Genomic DNA, 20,770 nt, shown 5'->3' on the forward strand with positions numbered 1-20,770 from the left:
TGAGAGAGGGAGCGCGGCCTACGAACTCCTTGTGAGACTTGAAGCTGGCTTCTGCTTTTGAAACTGCAAACTATTCTTAAGTAAATTTTTCTTTTATTTAATTGGAATCCTGACTCTGTCTTCATTTCTTCACTACTGGTCCTGGGTCATAAGCTGTTAACCCCTAACAGGGTCTAAAGCACACCTTAAGAAAAATGTGCTCATTTTTCAAAAAAGTTCATACTTGTGCAAAAAAATCTCTAGCAACGTTTGCATTATTTTCTGTTTATTTTGATTAATAAAATAATTAACCATTGTTCAGTAAATATTAAAATGTTAAAATAAAAAATATTTTTAAAATACAGAAACACATTTTTAAGTAAATAATCTGAAAACATTGAAAGAATGAGATCCCATAATAATTTAATAACATTTTATCATTGCAACAACTGAATATATATTTGTATTATATGATTATTATCATATTTTTATTATAAATCTGATGTTACCTCTAATATGGACGCCCAACTTAAGATATTTACAATCTGAATCTTAACAATGTCATGTCAACAAATGGAAGTCAGTCAGCTGTTTATCATGTTAAATATGCCGTTTATCCCAAATACCATACTTTTACATATTCTTATTAAAAAGAATGTGTAAAATATGTGATCAAAAAACTGTTGCGTATGATTTACATAAAAATCATAAACAAGACCTTTGTCTCAAAATATATTCAATAATTTTAGTGATTCTCATTTGCTACTTAAATCTCCAATAAAAAATTAAAATAGAAAAGAGATCAAATTAGCCCAGAATCAGCTTTTTGGAAGAATAATTGGAACAACATAAATTTAATTAGCACTAAAGCCTAAAAATTGTATTTACAGTATGATTGTAAAATATCTGTTATTAATTCTCTATATTAAGATCATACTCAATCCCGTTATATTGCCCATTTTTTTTTGGTTTGGGCCACTGCCCCTCAAAATGTCTGTGCACGGCCCAGTCAGGGTGCCCATGGGCATGTGAGCATCAGAACTGGACCACGGAGCAATGGAAGAATGTGACCTGGTCTGATGAATCACATCATATCACGTGAATTTCTGGGAGTGTGTGCATCACTTACCTGGGGAACGCATGGCACCAGGATGCACTATGGGAAGAAGGCAAGCCGGCGGTGGCAGTGTGATGCTTTGGGCAATGTTCTGCCATCCATGTGGATGTTACTTTGAAACATATTATCAAACCATTCTTGCAGACCATGTACATCCTTTCATGGAAATGGTTTTCCCTGGTGGCTCTAAAGATCTGGTGATTGTGGGGGTCATCTGAGTTTAGTGAACTCATTGTCATGTTCAAGAAATCAGTTTGAGATGATTTGAGCTTTGTGACATGGTGTGTTCTGCTGGTCATAAAGGGATGGACATGGTCAGCAGCAATACTCAGGGAAGGCTGTGGCAATGCTCAGTTGGTATAAAGGGTGGCAAGAAAATATCCCCCACACCATTCACCAGGAGCAGCCTTAATAGGACGGATCCATGCTTTCATTTTGTTTACTCCAAATTCTCACCCTACCATCTGAATGTCGCAGCAGAAATTGAGACTCATCAGGCCGCAGGCAACGTTTTTCCAATCTTCTATTGTCCCATTTTGATGAGCCCTTGTGAATTGTAGCCTGTTTCCTGTTCTTAGCAGACAACACCTGGCGTGTCTTCTGCTGCTGTAGCCCATCTGCTTTGGTTTTGGATACATTTTGTGTTCCGAGATGCTCTTCTGCAGACCTCGGTTGTAACTGGTCATCTGAGTTACTGTTGCCTTTCTATCAGTTCAGACCAGTCTCTCTCTCTCCCCCCCCCCCCACCCCATCCCATCCCATAACCGATGCAATGCAATTGGCTGATTAAATATTTGCATTAACGTGTTGATAAGCTGAGCCCATATGTTGCAATAGGTTTACTGTCATCTGCTGGTGAAGCTCTATAATGACATTATAAGAAGCTTCATTAAAAAAGCAAACAAGTTCACAGAACCCCAAACCTTTATTTTCACCAAAGTTTGCACACACAGAAATGAGAGGGGAAAAGACAAGTTTGGCAGCCGAAGACACTTCAAGCATATTTATAGAAGAGACAGTGATCTGAAAAAATAAATAAATAATTGAAATAAAATCATAATCATTCAGTGCATATTCTGCATCTGCCCATCACTTCACCTCTGGAGAGAAAGGACACAAATGCTCGGTCAACCTAACATGGATACACACTTACAGTACACACACTCACTCCAATCTCACCAAAATAAACCAATTACAAAATAGTCACACGTCAAAGGCTGTAGTTGGGAGTATATGGGGATACATTCAGCTGGTAAAGATGTTACCTATTTTATCAAGCCAAACACATGTCAGAACATTCGGGGAGATACAACTCCTTTAATTACACCGCTGTACTAATGAAGATGTCCTGCTAGAGACAGATGACAAACATCAGCCTTGAGAGCCGAAGGCCTGAATCGATGTGTGGGTGAGGGGGAGGTCACCAAATAGAGCATGGCTGGGATAGGAACTGGCTGGTTATTTTTTCCTTTTCTTCTAATATAATGCAGGCGAAGCTGTCTAGTCCAAAGGGTCCAGAAAGGGGTGCAGTGTTTCCAATCGTCAGCCAACAAAAGAGTACGTTTGCAGATGTCGGCATGCAGATGTTCATAACATTTCAAGAGAGGGATATTTCATTTCACAGAGAGAACTAAAATACAGAATTTCAAAATGAGACACTATTAACATGTTTTTATTTCTTTCAGTACTCATATCTCAAGCTATTTGTTCAGGAAAAAGTGGCTATGTCTTGATCATGCTGCATATAAACTTAAGTGCAATATATATTTATGAGTCTTGGGGTATGTTTGCTTTTTAAAATGTAAATCTATGTTGACCTGGGGCCTGAGCACTGAAGCTTTTTGCATTCTTCACAATTACACCAAACTTTACATCATTTAACACTGCAAACGTAAGCGAGCAGCTTTCTCACAACACCAAAAACCTTTCACATGATCAAACCAGACGTGCCTGAATAAAAAAAGAAATTGACAAACAATAATAATAAAAGAATTAACACAATGTACCATGTAGATTTGATACATTTGATTTATCATTCAATCAGGTAGATAGATAGATAGATAGATAGATAGATAGATAGATAGATAGATAGATAGATAGATAGATAGATAGATAGATAGATAGATAGATAGATAGATAGATAGATAGATAGATAGATAGATAGATAGATAGATAGATAGATAGATAGATAGATAGATAGATAGATAGATAGATAGATAGATAGATAGATAAAAAATATGTATTTACAAAATAATACGTGTCTTCCCATTACTCTATGAAATCAAGCAAGACCGTTCAAACAGTATACGAGTGTGATACTAGTTGTTTTGACTGGTTTTTACCAGTGGTTGTGTGTGAGTGTGCGTGAGCAGGATAGGATGACAGGTTGGCTGATGAAGGGTATGAGGAGGATGAGAACTTCACGCTATTAGCTCTTCCCTCAGCTCCTTGTTCCTGCGGACAATTGCAGCATGTCGCTCCTGATAGGACCAAAACAAACACATAGCAACACATACTATTATACTGATCATTCATTTATTAACACAAAGCTGTGCCTTTTATATATCCAAAAGGAATTGTGCAACACACTTACGTGAGTAAAACATGTTTTCATATGTAATAGTAGTCTCGGGGCGATGTGATTTCCAGACGGGCTACCAAAATGCAAGCCCGTGAGGCAGGCCGTTAAATCTCAAATAGTGATATATTATTCCTTTCTTGATCTTGGCGAGTTCACATATGTGTGTGTGTGTGTGTGTGTGCGTGTGTGTGTGCGCGCTCACGCATGGTTCGTGCTTATATCCACCGATCGGGCGGGACAAGTAATGCAAAAATAACATTCCAATCAATCGCAGATGGATGAGAAATGTTTGTTTGATGAAGACATTTACGAGCCCTGTGATTGAGAGAATCATTCCGGTTGCTGCTTTCAAAACAATGCCTCCCTCATGTTAACTGAACTGACAGGGGAGCTGAAGATTATTAAATATGCAAATCTTGTCCAATCCTAGCTGTGGGCGTTTACTTCCGAGTCTCCATTGCGGCACGCCCATCAAAACCCAGCGTTTAGAAGAGATTCTTAAAACCAGTGTAGAAAATAGACTATTACTTATTAGTTATGATATTTTTGAATCTAAAAAAACACACAAACGTCATTAGTTGACCTTAGACAACAGTATAAACACATAAAAAAAGCCTGTTCATGACACCTTTAAGACTGCAATAATAAACTTCCGGAGCCTGTCTCATCATATCCGTAAATAGAGAAAAGTTGCTCCAGCTACTCTGACGCGTACGTGTATGGAGGGGAGTGAAATAGGTTAATCGTTAGCAAAAACTCAAATCTCCGGGGAACCGAGGAGCTTCTTCTGCCAATCCGTTAAAACATGCCAGCAAAACATGCTAATTCATGCTAGCAATGTCTTTCTCACTTTCTTTCCCTTTCCACTTCATTAAATTTAAATCTTATTTTTAAGAAGTACTGTCTATTAATGGGTCTTTCTTCAGCTAGTCAGCTTGAGATCCTTTCCATTTTTTAAGTCTTTTAGTTAATGTTTTATGAGCAGTAGGATAATCTCTGTCTTTTTAGTTACGAAAAAAAAGAACCATATTCATCAACAGTCATGCAGAGCCGAAGCACAACCAAAACAATGTTTTTCCGCAAAATGCAGAATGCACTGCCAGAAGTTACATAGTGTACCTTAAATTGACAAACTAATTTAGGTAATACTTTATTTTAAGGTGATACAGTTACATGTTACGACATGTAGTTACTATAGTAATAACAATAAATTATGCATAACTACAAGTAACTAACCCTAAACCAAGCCCTAACCGTAACTCTATAGTAAGTACAAGTAGTTCATTAATATTACTCAGTACTTATTTGAGCAAATACAATGTAGCCACCTTAAATAAAGTGTAACTGTAATTTTATATTATTTATTATTAGACAATTAAATATCTTAATATATATTATAAATAAATTATTCATATAATTAAATAATATTTATTAAATGATACATTTAAATTTACATAATTATATTTACAGTCCAGCTTTTTTGCTCACCTTCTCATGCAAGCGTTCCATCATGGCCGCCAGGTAAGCCTCCCGGTTTTCCTTGATCTGCTCCATCTTGAGAATGAGCTTTTCCTCTGCCATCTTGCTGAAGTTGCTGTTCTCCTCCATGGCTTTGAGCAGCACATCTCTCTCGTGCTCACGTTTCTCAGCCAGAGCTTTGAGCACCTGAGCTTCCTGGGACTGTTGAGGAAAGTCAGTCAAACAATGCAATTAAGGCGTGGAAGGGCATACATTTCTTGAGGTTTTAAATTGATTTCAAAGTGGTTGACCTATATTTATTGATTCATTGATTCGTGTACACTTGTCTGTGTTAATACAATTTTAAGCTTTATAGCTACAGCTCAGAAAGCTTTTATACATTCAGTTCCACTAACCCTTCTGCGGTCCTCAGCAGCTTCCAGTTTCTTCTGGATGTCTTCCAGTGACACATCCCTCTTCTTTGGAGGGGAGGTGATGCTGTGGGCCACGTCCGACACAGGTGACGGCGGTTTCAGGATCACCTCGAAGGCCTGACCTGAGGCCCTTTTATTTATGGGCTTTACTTCCATATCTACAAGACAACAACCAATGTCAAATTAACTCACTTAATAAAAGGGGCATAGCTTCAATTAAGTCATGTCAATTCATTATTTCCTGCACATAGAAAAAAAAAAACATCAGGCTTTAGTAAATAATAATTACGAAAAATTCATAATTAAGACATGCTAAGTCAAAACTATGACATACTTACAGGTCCTTCTAAAGAAATTAGCATATTGTGATAAAGTTCATTATTTTCCATAATGTAATGATAAAAATTTAACTTTCATATATTTTAGATTCATTGCACCCCAACTGAAATATTTCAGGTCTTTTATTGTTTTAATACTGATGATTTTGGCATACTGCTCATGAAAACCCAAAATTCCTATCTCAAACAATTAGCATATTTCATCCGACCAATAAAAGAAAAGTGTTTTTAATACAAAAAAAGTCAACCTTCAAATAATTATGTTCAGTTATGCACTCAATACTTGGTCGGGAATCCTTTTGCAGAAATGACTGCTTCAATGCGGCGTGGCATGGAGGCGATCAGCCTGTGGCACTGCTGAGGTGTTATGGAGGCCCAGGATGCTTCGATAGCGGCCTTAAGCTCATCCAGAGTGTTGGGTCTTGAGTCTCTCAACTTTCTCTTCACAATATCCCACAGATTCTCTATGGGGTTCAGGTCAGGAGAGTTGGCAATCCAATTGAGCACAGTAATACCATGGTCAGTAAACCATTTACCAGTGGTTTTGGCACTGTGAGCAGGTGCCAGGTCGTGCTGAAAAACCAAATCTTCATCTCCATAAAGCTTTTCAGCAGATGGAAGCATGAAGTGCTCCAAAATATCCTGATAGCTAGCTGCATTGACCCTGCCCTTGATAAAACACAGTGGACCAACACCAGCAGCTGACATGGCACCCCAGACCATCACTGACTGTGGGTACTTGACACTGGACTTCAGGCATTTTGGCATTTCCTTCTCCCCAGTCTTCCTCCAGACTCTGGCACCTTGATTTCCAAATGACATGCAAAATTTGAGCAACAGTCCAGTGCTGCTTCTCTGTAGCCCAGGTCAGGCGCTTCTGCCGCTGTTTCTGGTTCAAAAGTGTCTTGACCTGGGGAATGCGGCACCTGTAGCCCATTTCCTGCACACCCCTGTGCACGGTAGTTCTGGATGTTTCTACTCCAGACTCAGTCCAATGCCTCCGCAGGTCCCCCAAGGTCTGGAATCGGCCCTTCTCCACAATCTTCCTCAGGGTCCGGTCACCTCTTCTCGTTGTGCAGCGTTTTTTGCCACACTTTTTCCTTCCCACAGACTTCCCACTGAGGTGCCTTGATACAGCACACTGGGAACAGCCTATTCGTTCAGAAATTTCTTTCTGTGTCTTACCCTCTCGCTTGAGGGTGTCAATGATGGCCTTCTGGACAGGGTCGGGTTGGCAGTCTTACCCATGATTGCGGTTTTGAGTAATGAACCAGGCTGGGAGTTTTTAAAAGCCTTAGGAATCTTTTGCAGGTGTTTAGAGTTAATTAGTTGATTCAGATGATTAGGTTAATAGCTCGTTTAGAGAACCTTTTCATGATATGCTAATTTTTTGAGACAAAAGTTGGAATTATGACAACATAATAAGGAGATTTTATATATATATATATATATATATATATATATATATATATATATATAAATAACTATGAAACTAAAAAGTTAAAATTGTGACAGACATAATTATGACAAAAAGTATAAATTATGACATAATTATGAGATGCTAAATCAGAATTATTAGAGATGCTAAGAGATAGATACGTCATAATTATGAGATAAAAAGTTGAATAGACAAATAAATGTTTACTTTTGTCATAATTATGACCTTTTACCTCATAATTTGGATTTTTTTTGTCATTTTAACCTTTCATAATTATGACAGCATGTCATCATTTACACTCTTTATATAAATTTGACTGTCATAATTTCTGTTTTTATGTCACAATTATTATTTAATAAAGGATGTTTATTTTCTTATGTGGCTCATGTTTCAATTAATTTATCTTTTCATACATTTCAGAGCATAATTAATTCAGTTTCCGATCAAGAAATTATCAGCATTTTTAACGTGTTCTTATATTTATTTATATTTATTATATAAAAATCTTATATATCCTTATATTTATTATGTAAAATGTATTATTTTTATAATTATTATATAAATATCAATAATAGTCCACAAAAGGCCTAGCCTGACATGTTCACACTCAATTCGAGTCAGAATATGAGTCTGAAACTGCTCCATTGGGCTGTGATTGTGGGGCGTGTTTCAACCGAACCAGGAAAGACATCAATTGGACAGACCTACAACCAATCAGAGCAACGAAGAGACGCATCGTCAAATGTCAACAGAGTTCAACTGCACTGTGTTGCCATGTCCCCGTTTTTTTCCGTGGGTTGTTGTCTATGACCGCGGGTTGAAGCGACTATTACGTGATATATAGAGTTTTATATCTTGATATTTTAGAATTTTACACCTTGCCAAAATAACACACATTTTACACCCCCAAACACCATTTTTATAAACTGAGAAGCTATTGTTTAGGGCTGGTAGTTGGCGGGTTTTGTTGTAAAAACTTGGCAACCCTGTCTGCACGCGCGCTGCAATAAACGATCTTTGCCGGTGTTGTAAAAAAATAAAATAATTTAATGATACACAGAGTACTTACCCAACATGACCATCATTTTAGAGAGAAATTGTGATGGTGAATGCTTATACAAACAAGCTCTCCGTTTAGGATTCGAACAAATATAATCCAAGCCCCTTTGATGACGTGCATGATTACGTTACTGTTGATCATCTGTCCATCATCGTCTAAAGCCCGCCCTGATGATTTCATTGGTCCGAACAGTTTCTGTTCGGGGATAATTACTCCTCTATGGAGCGAGGCCAGACCGAACTGCCTAAGCTAAACATTTTGTGGGAGGGGCTAAGTTCGGCTGGCATCCAGAATATAAAAGGCCGTAACTGACAACATTAATTAAAAATGAGCAATACATTTGTTACAGTAGATATTAATATTTGGTAATAAACATTAAATAATACAACTGTTCATGCTAGATCAGGTAATATAGACAACTTTTGAATTTAATGTTTTCCTAAATGCTAAAATGAATATTAAGATTAAAAGAATGTTTTACAACTGCATTGAAAGTTGTAGATGACTAATGCTAACAAATGGAACCTTATTGTAAAGTGTTACCAAAATAGCAATATGCATTTCATATATTGCGTCAAATGAAAACTAATCTGTTCTCTCACTTACCTTCAAACTCACAGACGAGGTTGTTGCGTGTCTGTGGGCTGAAGCAGGAGCAAATGAGCGAGAGCATGGACAGCTCCTTCATCTTCTCTTTGTATGCTGGAACAACACAAAATTGGTCCCTTGTTAGTCGTACACACGCCCACAAATGTGCTGAAGTTTACAGGCCAGAGCATATCGCCCGGTCTCTACAGCTCTTCAGGGAATTCAATTGGGGGCTATAACATACCCTGTACTTCATCTCCGAGTGTCTGTCTCTATGATGCTTCAACTGAGCGACTGATCGACACTGCCACTTTAACTACATTAGCTCTTTTCAAAAGCTTATTATAGTGGTGAACAATGAAAAAAAAGTATTAATCAGGAACAAGCATAACAATATCCCTATATACACACTGAAAACAATACTGTAGGATTTAAGTGTGTGAAAGAAATTTGTGTGAAAGAATGTGAAAGACAAAATATTTTATTGTAAAGCATATTCCAATAATCTTTGGTTCGTTTACAACTTAGAAGAATCGTTTTTGTTACAGATTAGTGGATAAACACAACCAACTGAAATACAACAAAGCATAAGAGTGGCACAAATGGAGTCTACCGAGAGATTTTTCTACATTCAAACAAATGGAGCTTGCAGACTCATGAAAAATGCAGCAGGCACACTAATGACACTTCTCATTTCCTGCCCTCTGTAGCGTTTTACAGATTACAAGCACATCCAACAACCCATTAGCAAGAAAATTACAGCCAGACACCAGCCAGACTAGGACAAACTAAACAAGTAGGACTAAATAAGAAAATCAAGTAAATATGATAGTAATCATATATATATATATATATATATATATATATATATATATATATATATATATATCCCATACTCTCAGTGTCCAAATCACACACAGGGGCAAATTCCTGCCCGGGGTCACAGACCGGTGTCCAACATAGTGTCAGTACTTATTTGTCCGGTGCTGCAAAGGCCACCCTGCAGCATCCCACTGCTGCAGGGCTGGCCGGTCTCCCAATCTGCGTCTCCTCGGCCTCCTGCAACTCCCCGGCCATTCTTAGCAATATCAACAAGCAGGCCCGCAGCTCGAGAGCCTTACACTGATCAATGAACCCTGACAGAACAGCCCATGAACGATTCAGAAAGGCGACTTTACTGCTTCAGTAATTCTACAGGACACACAGAGCCCGAAAAAATGCACTGTGAAATCCGCCCATGCCATCTGGTCATGAATCGCATGGACCTGACTCCACAACAAAATAGAGGCTACAATGGAAATAAACACAATAGATGATTTAGATTTGATTTTTAAAATCTGTGTCATACACAAACATGAGCAGAGCTACCAATGTTGTTGTATTATAACAATGCACGTGATGAATGAGGCAGGCCTGTGTGTTATATCTCAAGATGAACCCGCTTTCAGCCTACATGCATAAAGTGACTCGTTTAAAAAATAAAATGGAGTGTGAATGAGAATATGTCACCTTATCTTTGATGCCAGTTTATATGCCAGCACTTCATATTGAACAAGAACGATGACATCCATAACAAACAAAAAAACGCGCTAATTCTCATGATTATTCCTTATAAAGCAAGAATCTCGAGTTAAATATGGGTTATTAAGGGAAATGCTCCATGGGGATGTATTTGTGTGGATTTTATGGCTATATTGTCTGGGCAGCGTTTCTTGGGTGCGGTCTTTCTGCATTATGATGCGCGGCAGCAGGAGCAGGTGCGCCATCGCCAATCATTTTACATACATGTCACTATATTGAGACATTTACGCAGGCTATTTATTCTAATTCATAATGCAAGTGACATTGACTTCACTGAATATTCTAAACTATATTAATGGAAGAAATGCGACATGTACCTTTGTAGGATGCCTCCGTCCATGTAAACGTAGAGTCGAGTCGCAGTTGCTTATACAATGCGTTTTATGCACGAATAGGCTATATAAGAACTATATTAATATAGCATTGTCTATATTCAATATAGATCGTACATGGTATAACGCTCAGTAGATCTTGTCGTAGACATAGCCTACTCAGTCTCCGTTAACATGCCTACAAATGCGACAATGGATTAAGATGACAAGTGGAGAAATGCGCAGCACTTACCGATCGCTGTTTTGGCCATGGTGTCCTTTCTTGAATCCGTATTAATTTCCACAATGGTCGTGGTTTGTGCCAGTGGCGTTGAGAGCGGATGATGCTTAAGGCACTGAGTCAGCAGAGCACAATGAGGAGCGCGGAGGGATGTGAGGAATGGGAGCGGCTGACTTATGATCTAGTCGGCGCGCAACAGCAGATTGGCCACCGGCAACACTTCACTTCACTGACGTGTGTGGGAGGAAAAAAAACTGGCCTGCATCTTATCGAGCGCTAGATGCTGAAACTATCGCGGTCCACAATATTTCAGACACCTAGCCTACTTGGCTCAAATAAAGTCACTGTGGAATTAAAATAGATTATTCTTATTTTAAAGGAATATTGTAGTATTCTAAATGATGTATCCGTCCACCATACACTTTAATCAAAATAAATTCACCTCCCCGCCGAACGAAATCTGTTCTCTGATGACGTGTTTACTGCCGCGAGGGCGGGATAACCCGTCAAGGCAGGACAGCTTCACAGTGTTAAACAGGAAAATACTGCAACACAATTTGATTCGGCAGTCGCTCATTTGATTGTACAGTCACTGCAAATTTAGATTTGCTCTGCAAGTAACTCAGTTACTACTGAGAATGGTCTGGTTTTAACCAGGCTAGAGAAAACGGTGATGTTATCCCATTTCAATTTATCATATCGCGACAATGTAGGCAGATCAGTAATATAGTTGATACAGTTAGCCTAATTTAGTAATTAATTTTATTTGGATATTATTTTAGTTGAAAGCTTAGATCGAAATTTTAATGTCCCCGAGCAAGCCAAGCCAGAGGCGACAGTGGCAAGGAACCAAAACTCCATCAGGGCATGATGGAGAAAAATAAACCTTGGGAGAAACCAGACTCAGTCGGGGTGCCAGTTCTGCTATGGCCTATTAACAAACAGTGTATGATTATTATTCTGGCAACCTTACAGGTCAGAAATCATATTAAAGCTGAATATTCGAAAGTTCGAGGTATCATGCAAGAGATGGGTTCATTGAGGATGATGTGTGGATTACACAAAAATATGAATATTTAAAGGAATTTTTGAGTAACCGGTCACACGTGATATCACATCATTGATCCATTCCATTTCCCAAGGACAAAATCAAATATAATATTAGTTGTAATGTTGAATCCCTGTTGCAAGTGTTTACCATTCTGATTTGTGTAATTTTCTAACATTAAATAAGCATCAACATTAAAACCAAATCATAAAAAAGGCTAAATGGGGAACAGAGTTTTTATTTTATTAAATTGCTGTACACAAGTCACCACAATATATAATATGGTTAGACACTCACCTAAAGGATTATTAGGAACACCTGTTCAATTTCTCATTAATGCAATTATCTAATTAATCAATCCTGGTCCTGGTCAAGACAATCTCCTGAACTCCAAACTGAATAACAGAATGGGAAAGAAAGGTGATTTAAGCAATTCTGAGCATGGCATGGTTCTTTTTGCCAGATGGGCTGGTCTGAGTATTTCACAATCTGCTCAATTACTGGGATTTTCATGCACAACCATTTGTAGGGTTTACAAAGAATGGTGTGAAAAGGGAAAAACATCCAGTATGCGTCAGTCCTGTAGGCTAAAGATGATCAAATGCCCACAGATACACATGTGAAACTAAAATTAAAGCAATCCTACATACAGTACATATATAGGTCCTTCTAAAAAAATTAGCATATTGTGACAAAGTTCATTATTTTCCATAATGTAATGATAAAAATTTAACTTTCATATATTTTAGATTCATTGCACTCCACCTGAAATATTTCAGGTCTTTTATTGTTTTAAGGGGGGGTTGAAATGCTGTTTCATGCATACTGAGCTTTTTACACTGTTAAAGACTTGGATTCCTATCCTAAACATAGACAAAGTTTCAAAAACTAATGTTGGACGTTTGATGGAGTATTTCTGTGTCAAAAACTTCCGGTTTCTCACAAGTTTCGGAGAGTTTTTTTCCAGTATGGCTCGGCTTGACGTTAAAAGACCGGTAGGTCCTTGTATGGCCCGTACGGTCTCTTCTCCCGTAGGGTGCGCGCACACGCGCGTGACTAGAGGCGAGAGAGGAAATGCACACCCATAAACACTGCTCTCAAGCTGCAGATCCAGTCGTCCGTAAACACTTATGTCGGTTATAGTCCGCGCCGCGCTCCACTTCATTCCTCCACTTTGACATCAAGCGACTTCAACGCTTCAGCACAGCATTCCGGGAAGGCAGCGCTGCATTTGAACCGATTTGAACACAGAAATGACGGGAAGCTTCACAACATCGCTTCAGTCGCATCGCAAAGTGGATCTCCACACTCCAAGAAGTGTGTTTTTGACGGAGCGGTCCCAGCGATAAAGGTTCGGTCCTGCTTTGGAAGCAGCCGGTGAGTAAAACTCCTTCAAATGTCTGTGCTGTTGCTTATCGTCGCGTATGTAAACATCAGTAAACGACACGATCGCGTGCTTCCTCATTCAAACGGACTTCATTGCTGTTCTATGTTTAACGTTACACTAGTCTGACATGCAAAACCGTTTTCCTTTAGTCGCATACAATAGTCCATAAACCGAATCATGTCATTATAAACTGCGAGTAAAGACACACAAATGTTGACAGGCCACTAAATACAGTACATACCACAGAGACAATCCCCCCCCCCCCCCATTTAATACTGATGATTTTGGCATACAGCTCATGAAAACCCAAAATTCCTATCTCAAAAAATTAGCCTATCATGAAAAGGTTCTCTAAACGAGCTATTAACCTAATCATCTGAATCAACTAATTAACTCTAAACACCTGCAAAAGATTCCTGAGGCTTTTAAAAACTCCCAGCCTGGTTCATTACTCAAAACCGCAATCATGGGTAAGACTGCCGACCCGACCCTGTCCAGAAGGCTGTCATTGACACCCTCAAGCGAGAGGGTAAGACACAGAAAGAAATATCTGAACGAATAGGCTGTTCCCAGAGTGCTGTATCAAGGCACCTCAGTGGGAAGTCTGTGGGAAGGAAAAAGTGTGGCAAAAATGCTGCACAACGAGAAGAGGTGACCGGACCCTGAGGAAGATTGTGGAGAAGGACCGATTCCAGACCTTGGGGGAACTGCGGAGGCAGTGTAGAAACATCCAGAGCCACCGTGCACAGGCGTGTGCAGGAAATGGGCTACAGGTGCCGCATTCCCCAGGTCAAGACACTTTGGGCTATAGAGAAGCCGCACTGGACTGTTGCTCAGTGGTCCAAAGTACTTTTTTCGGATGAAAGCAAATTTTGCATGTCATTCAGAAATCAAGGTGCCAGAGTCTGGAGGAAGACTGGGGAGAAGGAAATGCCAAAATGCCTGAAGTCCAGTGTCAAGTACCCACAGTCAGTGATGGTCTGGGGTGCCATGTCAGCTGCTGGTGTCGGTCCACTGTGTTTTATCAAGGGCAGGGTCAATGCAGCTAGCTATCAGGAGATTTATGAGCACTTCATGCTTCCATCTGCTGAAAAGCTTTATGGAGATGAAGATTTGGTTTTCAGCACGACCTGGCACCAGCTCACAGTGCCAAAACCACTGGTAAATGGTTTACTGACCATGGTATTACTGTGCTCAATTGGCCTGCCAACTCTCCTGATCTGAACCCCATAGAGAATCTGTGAGATATTGTGAAGAGAAAGTTGAGAGACGCAAGACCCAACACTCTGGATGAGCTTAAGGCCGCTATCGAAGCATCCTGGGCCTCCATAACACCTCAGCAGTGCCACAGGCTGATCGCCTCCATGCCACGCCGCATTGAAGCAGTCATTTCTGCAAAAGGATTCCTGACCAAGTATTGAGTGCATAACTGAACATACATTTTTGAAGATTGACTTTTTTTGTATTAAAAACACTTTTCTTTTATTGGTCGGATGAAATATGCTAATTGTTTGAGATGAGCTGTATGCCAAAATCATCAGTATTAAAACAATAAAAGACCTGAAATATTTCAGTTGGTGTGCAATGAATCTAAAATATATGAAAGTTTAATTTTTATCATTACATTATGGAAAATAATTAACTTTATCACAATATGCTAATTTGTTTAGAAGGACCTGTATACAGTAACCATTACTCCAAATCTTTTATTCCTTCCGCCATCAGGTTATTGTATTTAGACAGTAGCCACTTTAAATAGGATCTGTATTAATAGCTTACATGATAAAAGTATGCAGTGATGCCTATTTTTTCTTTGTCTTGTACTGTATTTGTCATATTTGTTTAACTTACCAACGTTTTAGCTGTCTGGCCTCTGTTTGTCTGTTTTTGTACATTTTGGATGTTGTTTCATGTGACCAATTTGCATTTCGAAGTCATGAAATTAGCATTAGGGGTTTTTTTTATCTTAAAGGATAAGACAGAAGGAGAGGCTGAGGAGTAAAAGGGTCAACAGGCAAGCTGCTTGAGGCTGGATGAGCAAGCAGGTCCAGAGACAGAGGTGCTTGAGCAAATGGAAATAGTAAGAGAAGGAGACCAAACTGATTTGCGGAGAGCGGAGCAAACAGACCTAGAGAAGGAAAATGAAGAAGCAACTACAGCAACTTCTTCCTGTAATGTGCTTGATGTAGGTAGCAAAGATACAGGGCCCCAACAGGTGACAGAACTGTCATTTCACCACAACTGGTTGGAATATTCAATCAACCGTAATGCAGCTTTCTGCTTCCCATGTCGAGTGTTTAGCAAAAACATAAAACATTATGCTTTGGTCAGTAGGGGTTGCAAGAACTGGAAGAAAGCCTTGTTTATATTTGGCAAGCATTAGATGGCACACACACAAGGATAGTGTTGTCGCATGGAAAAGCTACCTGGCAACTAGCCGACAGGAAGAAGTTGCACAGATGATAGCATCTGCAAATGCAAGTGAGATTGCAAAGAGAAGAGATTATCTAAGGTGAATTGTTGCAGTCACATGTTAGGAAGACAAGGAATCCCCTTTCGTGGTAATAAAGGTTTAAGAACGAACCAAACAGAGGCAACTTTTATGGAGTTTGATCCGTTCCTTATAAAAAATATAAACCACCATCAAATGCTACTCGCCAACATCTCAGAACGAGATTATTGATTGCTGTATTCAAGAAGTGACCAATGTCGTTGTATCTGAGATGACAAAATCCGAAATCTATGCCATTATGGCAGATGAGGCAAGAGATGCACGGTTTGTGTTAGGTACGTGTCAGAGGGGGAAGGGAAGGAACGTTTCCTAGTACTTAGAGCGATAAAGTCATTTGATGCCCAGTCCATTGCTAACGAGCTGCAGCAGCAGATGCAGAAGAATGGTGTAGCAGAACTTAAGTGTGTGTGTAGCACAAGCATATGATGGTGCAGCTGTAATGAGTGGGTCCACTGGAGGTATGCAAGCATATTTTACAAAGTTCCATCCTGAGGCTATCTATGTGCAATTTTTATGCCCATGAGCTAAACCTAGTGTTGTGCCAAACATTCAGAGCTGTTTCAGTGGCTGTGGAGCTTTTCAGCTTGTTGGAGAGTGTGTATTCTTTTTTCAGCACCTCTCTAGTAAATCATCATAAGTTCAGAAGCTCAGATCAGGCTTGGACTGACAGCAGTTGAGCTCGTACAACTTTCAAACACTCACCAGGCATGCCAGCTGCGATCCATTAATGCCATTATTGAGGCATTACCGTACCTTCCATTTTTGAGTGTCTCTCTGTCATTGGATCCCCCATAGCTGCTGGTCTTAGAGCAAAGCTCTATTACTGTGGTTTCAGGAACTTCTGTCTGTAACTCAAGGACTCCACAAGCTCCTACAGAAGCAGACTTTAGACCTGGCAGACAAGATTTTATGGGCAAAGAAGCCGTCTGTAAAACAGAGGGGCAAAAGCACAGGTGCATTTGCCACAGACCTGTAAGAGAGAACCAAGGACATGTGCCACACACACAGTATACCATAACCACATGCTAGGAAAAGGCATAAACAGAAGAAAATGGAGGATTTTGTGTTGGAGACAACCTTGGGTTCAGGAACGGAGTTGATCATCTCAGAGACGTTGAAAACCAGGACAGGATGGTTAGTGAGCTTGAACTAAGATTTCCAAGTGTACATTCAGGGCTCCTAAAAGGTATCCAGGCATGCAGCCCTAAATCTGAAAACTTCTTGAGTGAATCCTATTTGGATGAGCTAGCCAGGCACTACAGTGAGCAGCTGTTCTTGTGAAAAGTCCTTTAGTGCACTGCGTCGGCTTCACTGGCTGTGTCAAACAATGGGGCAGAAAAGGCTTCACAATCTTGCAGCCATGTCGATTGAAAATTACATAATGAAGCACCTAAGTCACAACAGAGTGATAGACCGATTTGCCACAATTTAAAACAGAAGGCATTTTTTGGTGCTTCCACCCACAAAGACAATAAACAAAAAGTTAATGGTAAAAGTTCATGAAACTGTTGACTGTGGTTTTGAAAATTATTTCATTCTTAATGATTTTTTTATTTGAATACTGCCTTTTTGTTGTTTATTTATATTATACATTGCAAACATAATTTGGCAGAACAAATCATCTTAAATTAAAGGAACTGTATGTAAGAAATATACTTCAATTAATCATAAAATGGTCCTGATATGTCACTAGACATTAAGAAATCATGTTAAAGGGAGGGTGAAACACTCAGTTTCAGTCAGTGTCATGTCAATCTTGAGTACCTATAGAGTAGCATTGCATCCTGCATATCTCCGAAAAGTCTTTATTTTTTTTATAATTATATAAGAAAGATGCGCTGTTCCGAGTCTTTCCGAAAAAAAACGAGCGGGTGGGGACGTATCGTGTGAGCGGAGCTAAATAATGACGTGTGAGCGCCGCTGTTATTGTGTTGAGTGCGTCGTAAAGCTGTGTCATCCCTAACAGTGGGAAAAAAACTTTATTCAAAATAAAAATATGGCTTTTAATCAGATAAAGCCATACATCTATGATCCGGAATCAGACCCAGAGGCTGCAGTTGAACAGGAGCAGCAGCAAAAACGACTAGAGCAGGACGTCTCTATGTGCTACAAGTTATACACTAACTATATAATATGCTTAGCGGCTTGTGTTATTTACATATTTATACTTGAATTATATCGTCGCATTTTTGTCTTTGAAGGTGTACATGTGGGAAGTGCAGTTGTGCATTTGTGTGTGTGTGTGTGTTTACGCGTGGTTTGTGTAGACAATAGTAACGTTATTAAGCGGACTGGTTTTGCACGGCAGGTTAAGTTAGTGTTTACATAGAAAGACACGGAATAGTAGCGCATTTGAATGAAGAAGCATGCTTATTTAGTTCAACATATTTCCCCACTCTTTGTGTATTGTTGTTTGGAGTGCTTTTACAATACACGAACATAAAGTTACATATATAGTGGCCAGCTAAACAAATGTACACGCACTACACATCGCATGCTCCATTGATCAATTAACTATACGTGATCATGTTTGGGCTACTTGATGAGCATAGGCAAAAACACAGACATTTGAAGCAGTCTTACTCACCGCCTGCGGTTCTAACGTTGGGACCTTTATCGTTGGGACTGCTCCATCCTTCAGCATTAGGCGATCGGAAAATCCGGCGTCGAGCTGGGCCTTGTTTATGAAACAGTCGGCACCGAAATGCAGTGAACAGACATAAACCTTTGCGCAACTCAGTTGCTGATCCGGAAAAGCAAATTACATCCACTGTTGCCTTAACGCGGGGTTTTTTGGCCTACGAGCCTACGAGCCCCGCTTTGATGGGCGTAGCCTGTTGCTTTCGCTCTCTCTCTCACGCTCTTCCGGTAGAATTGTCCGTACGGCCCATACAAGGAAATTCCGAAATTTTAACGTCAAGTGGACCCATGATCGAAAAAAAATTGCCGAAACTTATGACTAACCGGAAGTAGTATTTTTGACAAAGAAATACTCCCATCAAACGTCCACCTTAACTTTTGAAACTTTGTCTATGTTTAGTATGGGAATCCATGTCTTTAACAGTGTAAAAAGATCAGTATGCATGAAACAGTATTTCACCCCTCCTTTAATTTCAAATACTTATATCACTGACAACAGTAGTCCGGCCAGGATATTGTCATTTAAAAGTTGTTGTTGCATCCCTCAACTGATGTTGATGTTTTGGCCTGAAGCTCCACCCTCCACCTATCTACCAATCACAAAGTCAGTAGTGTTTCGGCATCCGGGTTGCCAGATCTGCTCTAGTTACCACAGCTGCAGCTACAAACGTTCCTGCTGGTCCTGCAGAAGGAGAGGGGATACACCAGGGGAGGAGGAGAGGGGATACACCTGCAGTACCAGTTTTGCCCACAATCTTACATACACTTCCTTTAAAGGGGGGGTGAAATGCTGTTTCATGCATACTCAGCTTTTTACACTGTTAAAGACTTGGATTCCCATCCTAAACATAGACAAAGTTTCAAAAATACTCCTTCCGGTTTCTCACAAGTTTCGGAGAGTTTTTTTCGAGTATGGATCCGCTTGACGTCGACAGAGCAGAAGGTCCTTGTATGGGCCATACGGGCTCTTCTGTCCTTCAGATGAGACGTTAAACCGAGGTCCTGACTCTCTGTGGTCGTTAAAAATCCCAGGATGTCCTTCGATAAAGAGTAGGGGTGTAATCCCGGCATCCTGGCCAAATTTGCCCATTGGCCCCTGTCCATCATGGCCTCCTAATAATCCCCATATCCTGATTGGCTTAATCACTCTGTCTCCTCTCCACCAATTAGCTGGTGTGCGGTGGGCGTTCTGGCGCAAAATGGCTGCCGTCGCATCATCCAGGTGGATGCTGCACATTGGTGGTGGCTGAGGAGATTCCCCCCTTCTATATGTAAAGTGCTTTGGGTGTCTAGAAAAGTGCTATATAAACGTAATGAATTATTATTATTATTATTATTCTCCCGAAAGGGTGCGCGCGCATGACTAGAGGCGAGAGAGCAAATGCACGGCGCCCATAAACACTGCTCTCAGCTGCAAATCCACTCGTCCGTGAAAACTTCTGTCACGCCGTGCTCCACTTTATTCCTATGGGTGACATCTATGGGATGATTTTAGACTCAAAATGATTAATACATTCACGCACAATTATCCATGAACGTTTTACTATCCACAAACAAATGCCTTTAAACTTGTATGTGCAAAAAACAGACTTGCATGAATGTGCTGCAGATTGTATAAATAGAGACATTTATGAACCGCAAAAGTGGATCTTCACGGTCACTGCTGTCAGGACTTCACTAAATCAACAGTTACCAAAGAAGTGTGTTTTTGACAGAGAGGTCCCAGCGATAAAGGTTCGGTCCTGCTTTGGAAACAGGCGGTGAGTAAAACTGCTTTAAATGTCTATGCTGTTGGCTATCGTTGCGTAAGTAAACATCAGTAAACAACACGATCGTGTATAACGTTAGTTAATTTATCAATGGAGCATGCAATCTATGGTGTGTGTTTAAATACATTTGTTTAGCTGACCACTATAGGTGTCAGTTTGTTTATTGTAAAACCACCCAAACATAAACCTAGCGTTCTCACAAAGCGTGCTTCGTCATTCAAATGCGCTAACGGACTCTATTGTTGTTCTATAACGTTACACTAGTCTGACGTGCAAAACCATTTTGCT

General features: G+C 39.8%; 1 protein-coding gene across 1 annotated transcript; it reads right to left on the minus strand.

Moving 5' to 3' along the window:
- Positions 1-2,002: 2,002 nt before the first annotated feature.
- stmn2a (stathmin 2a) lies at positions 2,003-11,346 on the minus strand. The gene is made up of 5 exons (XM_067449031.1): positions 11,139-11,346; positions 9,012-9,107; positions 5,552-5,727; positions 5,166-5,357; positions 2,003-3,576 (listed from the first exon to the last, which is right to left on the minus strand). Exons 1-5 carry the CDS (start codon positions 11,155-11,157, stop codon positions 3,517-3,519), a joined length of 543 nt encoding a protein of 180 aa, XP_067305132.1. The 5' UTR covers positions 11,158-11,346; the 3' UTR covers positions 2,003-3,516.
- Between the last annotated feature and the right edge of the window lie 9,424 nt (positions 11,347-20,770).

The sequence above is a fragment of the Pseudorasbora parva genome, chromosome 7, assembly GCF_024679245.1.
Source record: "Pseudorasbora parva isolate DD20220531a chromosome 7, ASM2467924v1, whole genome shotgun sequence".
Classification (NCBI taxonomy): domain Eukaryota; kingdom Metazoa; phylum Chordata; class Actinopteri; order Cypriniformes; family Gobionidae; genus Pseudorasbora; species Pseudorasbora parva.

Excerpts from the sequence above, each read along its gene's own strand:
- stmn2a (XM_067449031.1), bottom strand. Across the intron at positions 5,728-9,011 it reads CCTCGTCTGTGAGTTTGAAG|ATATGGAAGTAAAGCCCATA; the intron begins GTAAGTGAGAGA and ends GTTGTCTTGTAG. Across the intron at positions 3,577-5,165 it reads TGGAACGCTTGCATGAGAAG|GAGCGACATGCTGCAATTGT; the intron begins GTGAGCAAAAAA and ends TGGTCCTATCAG.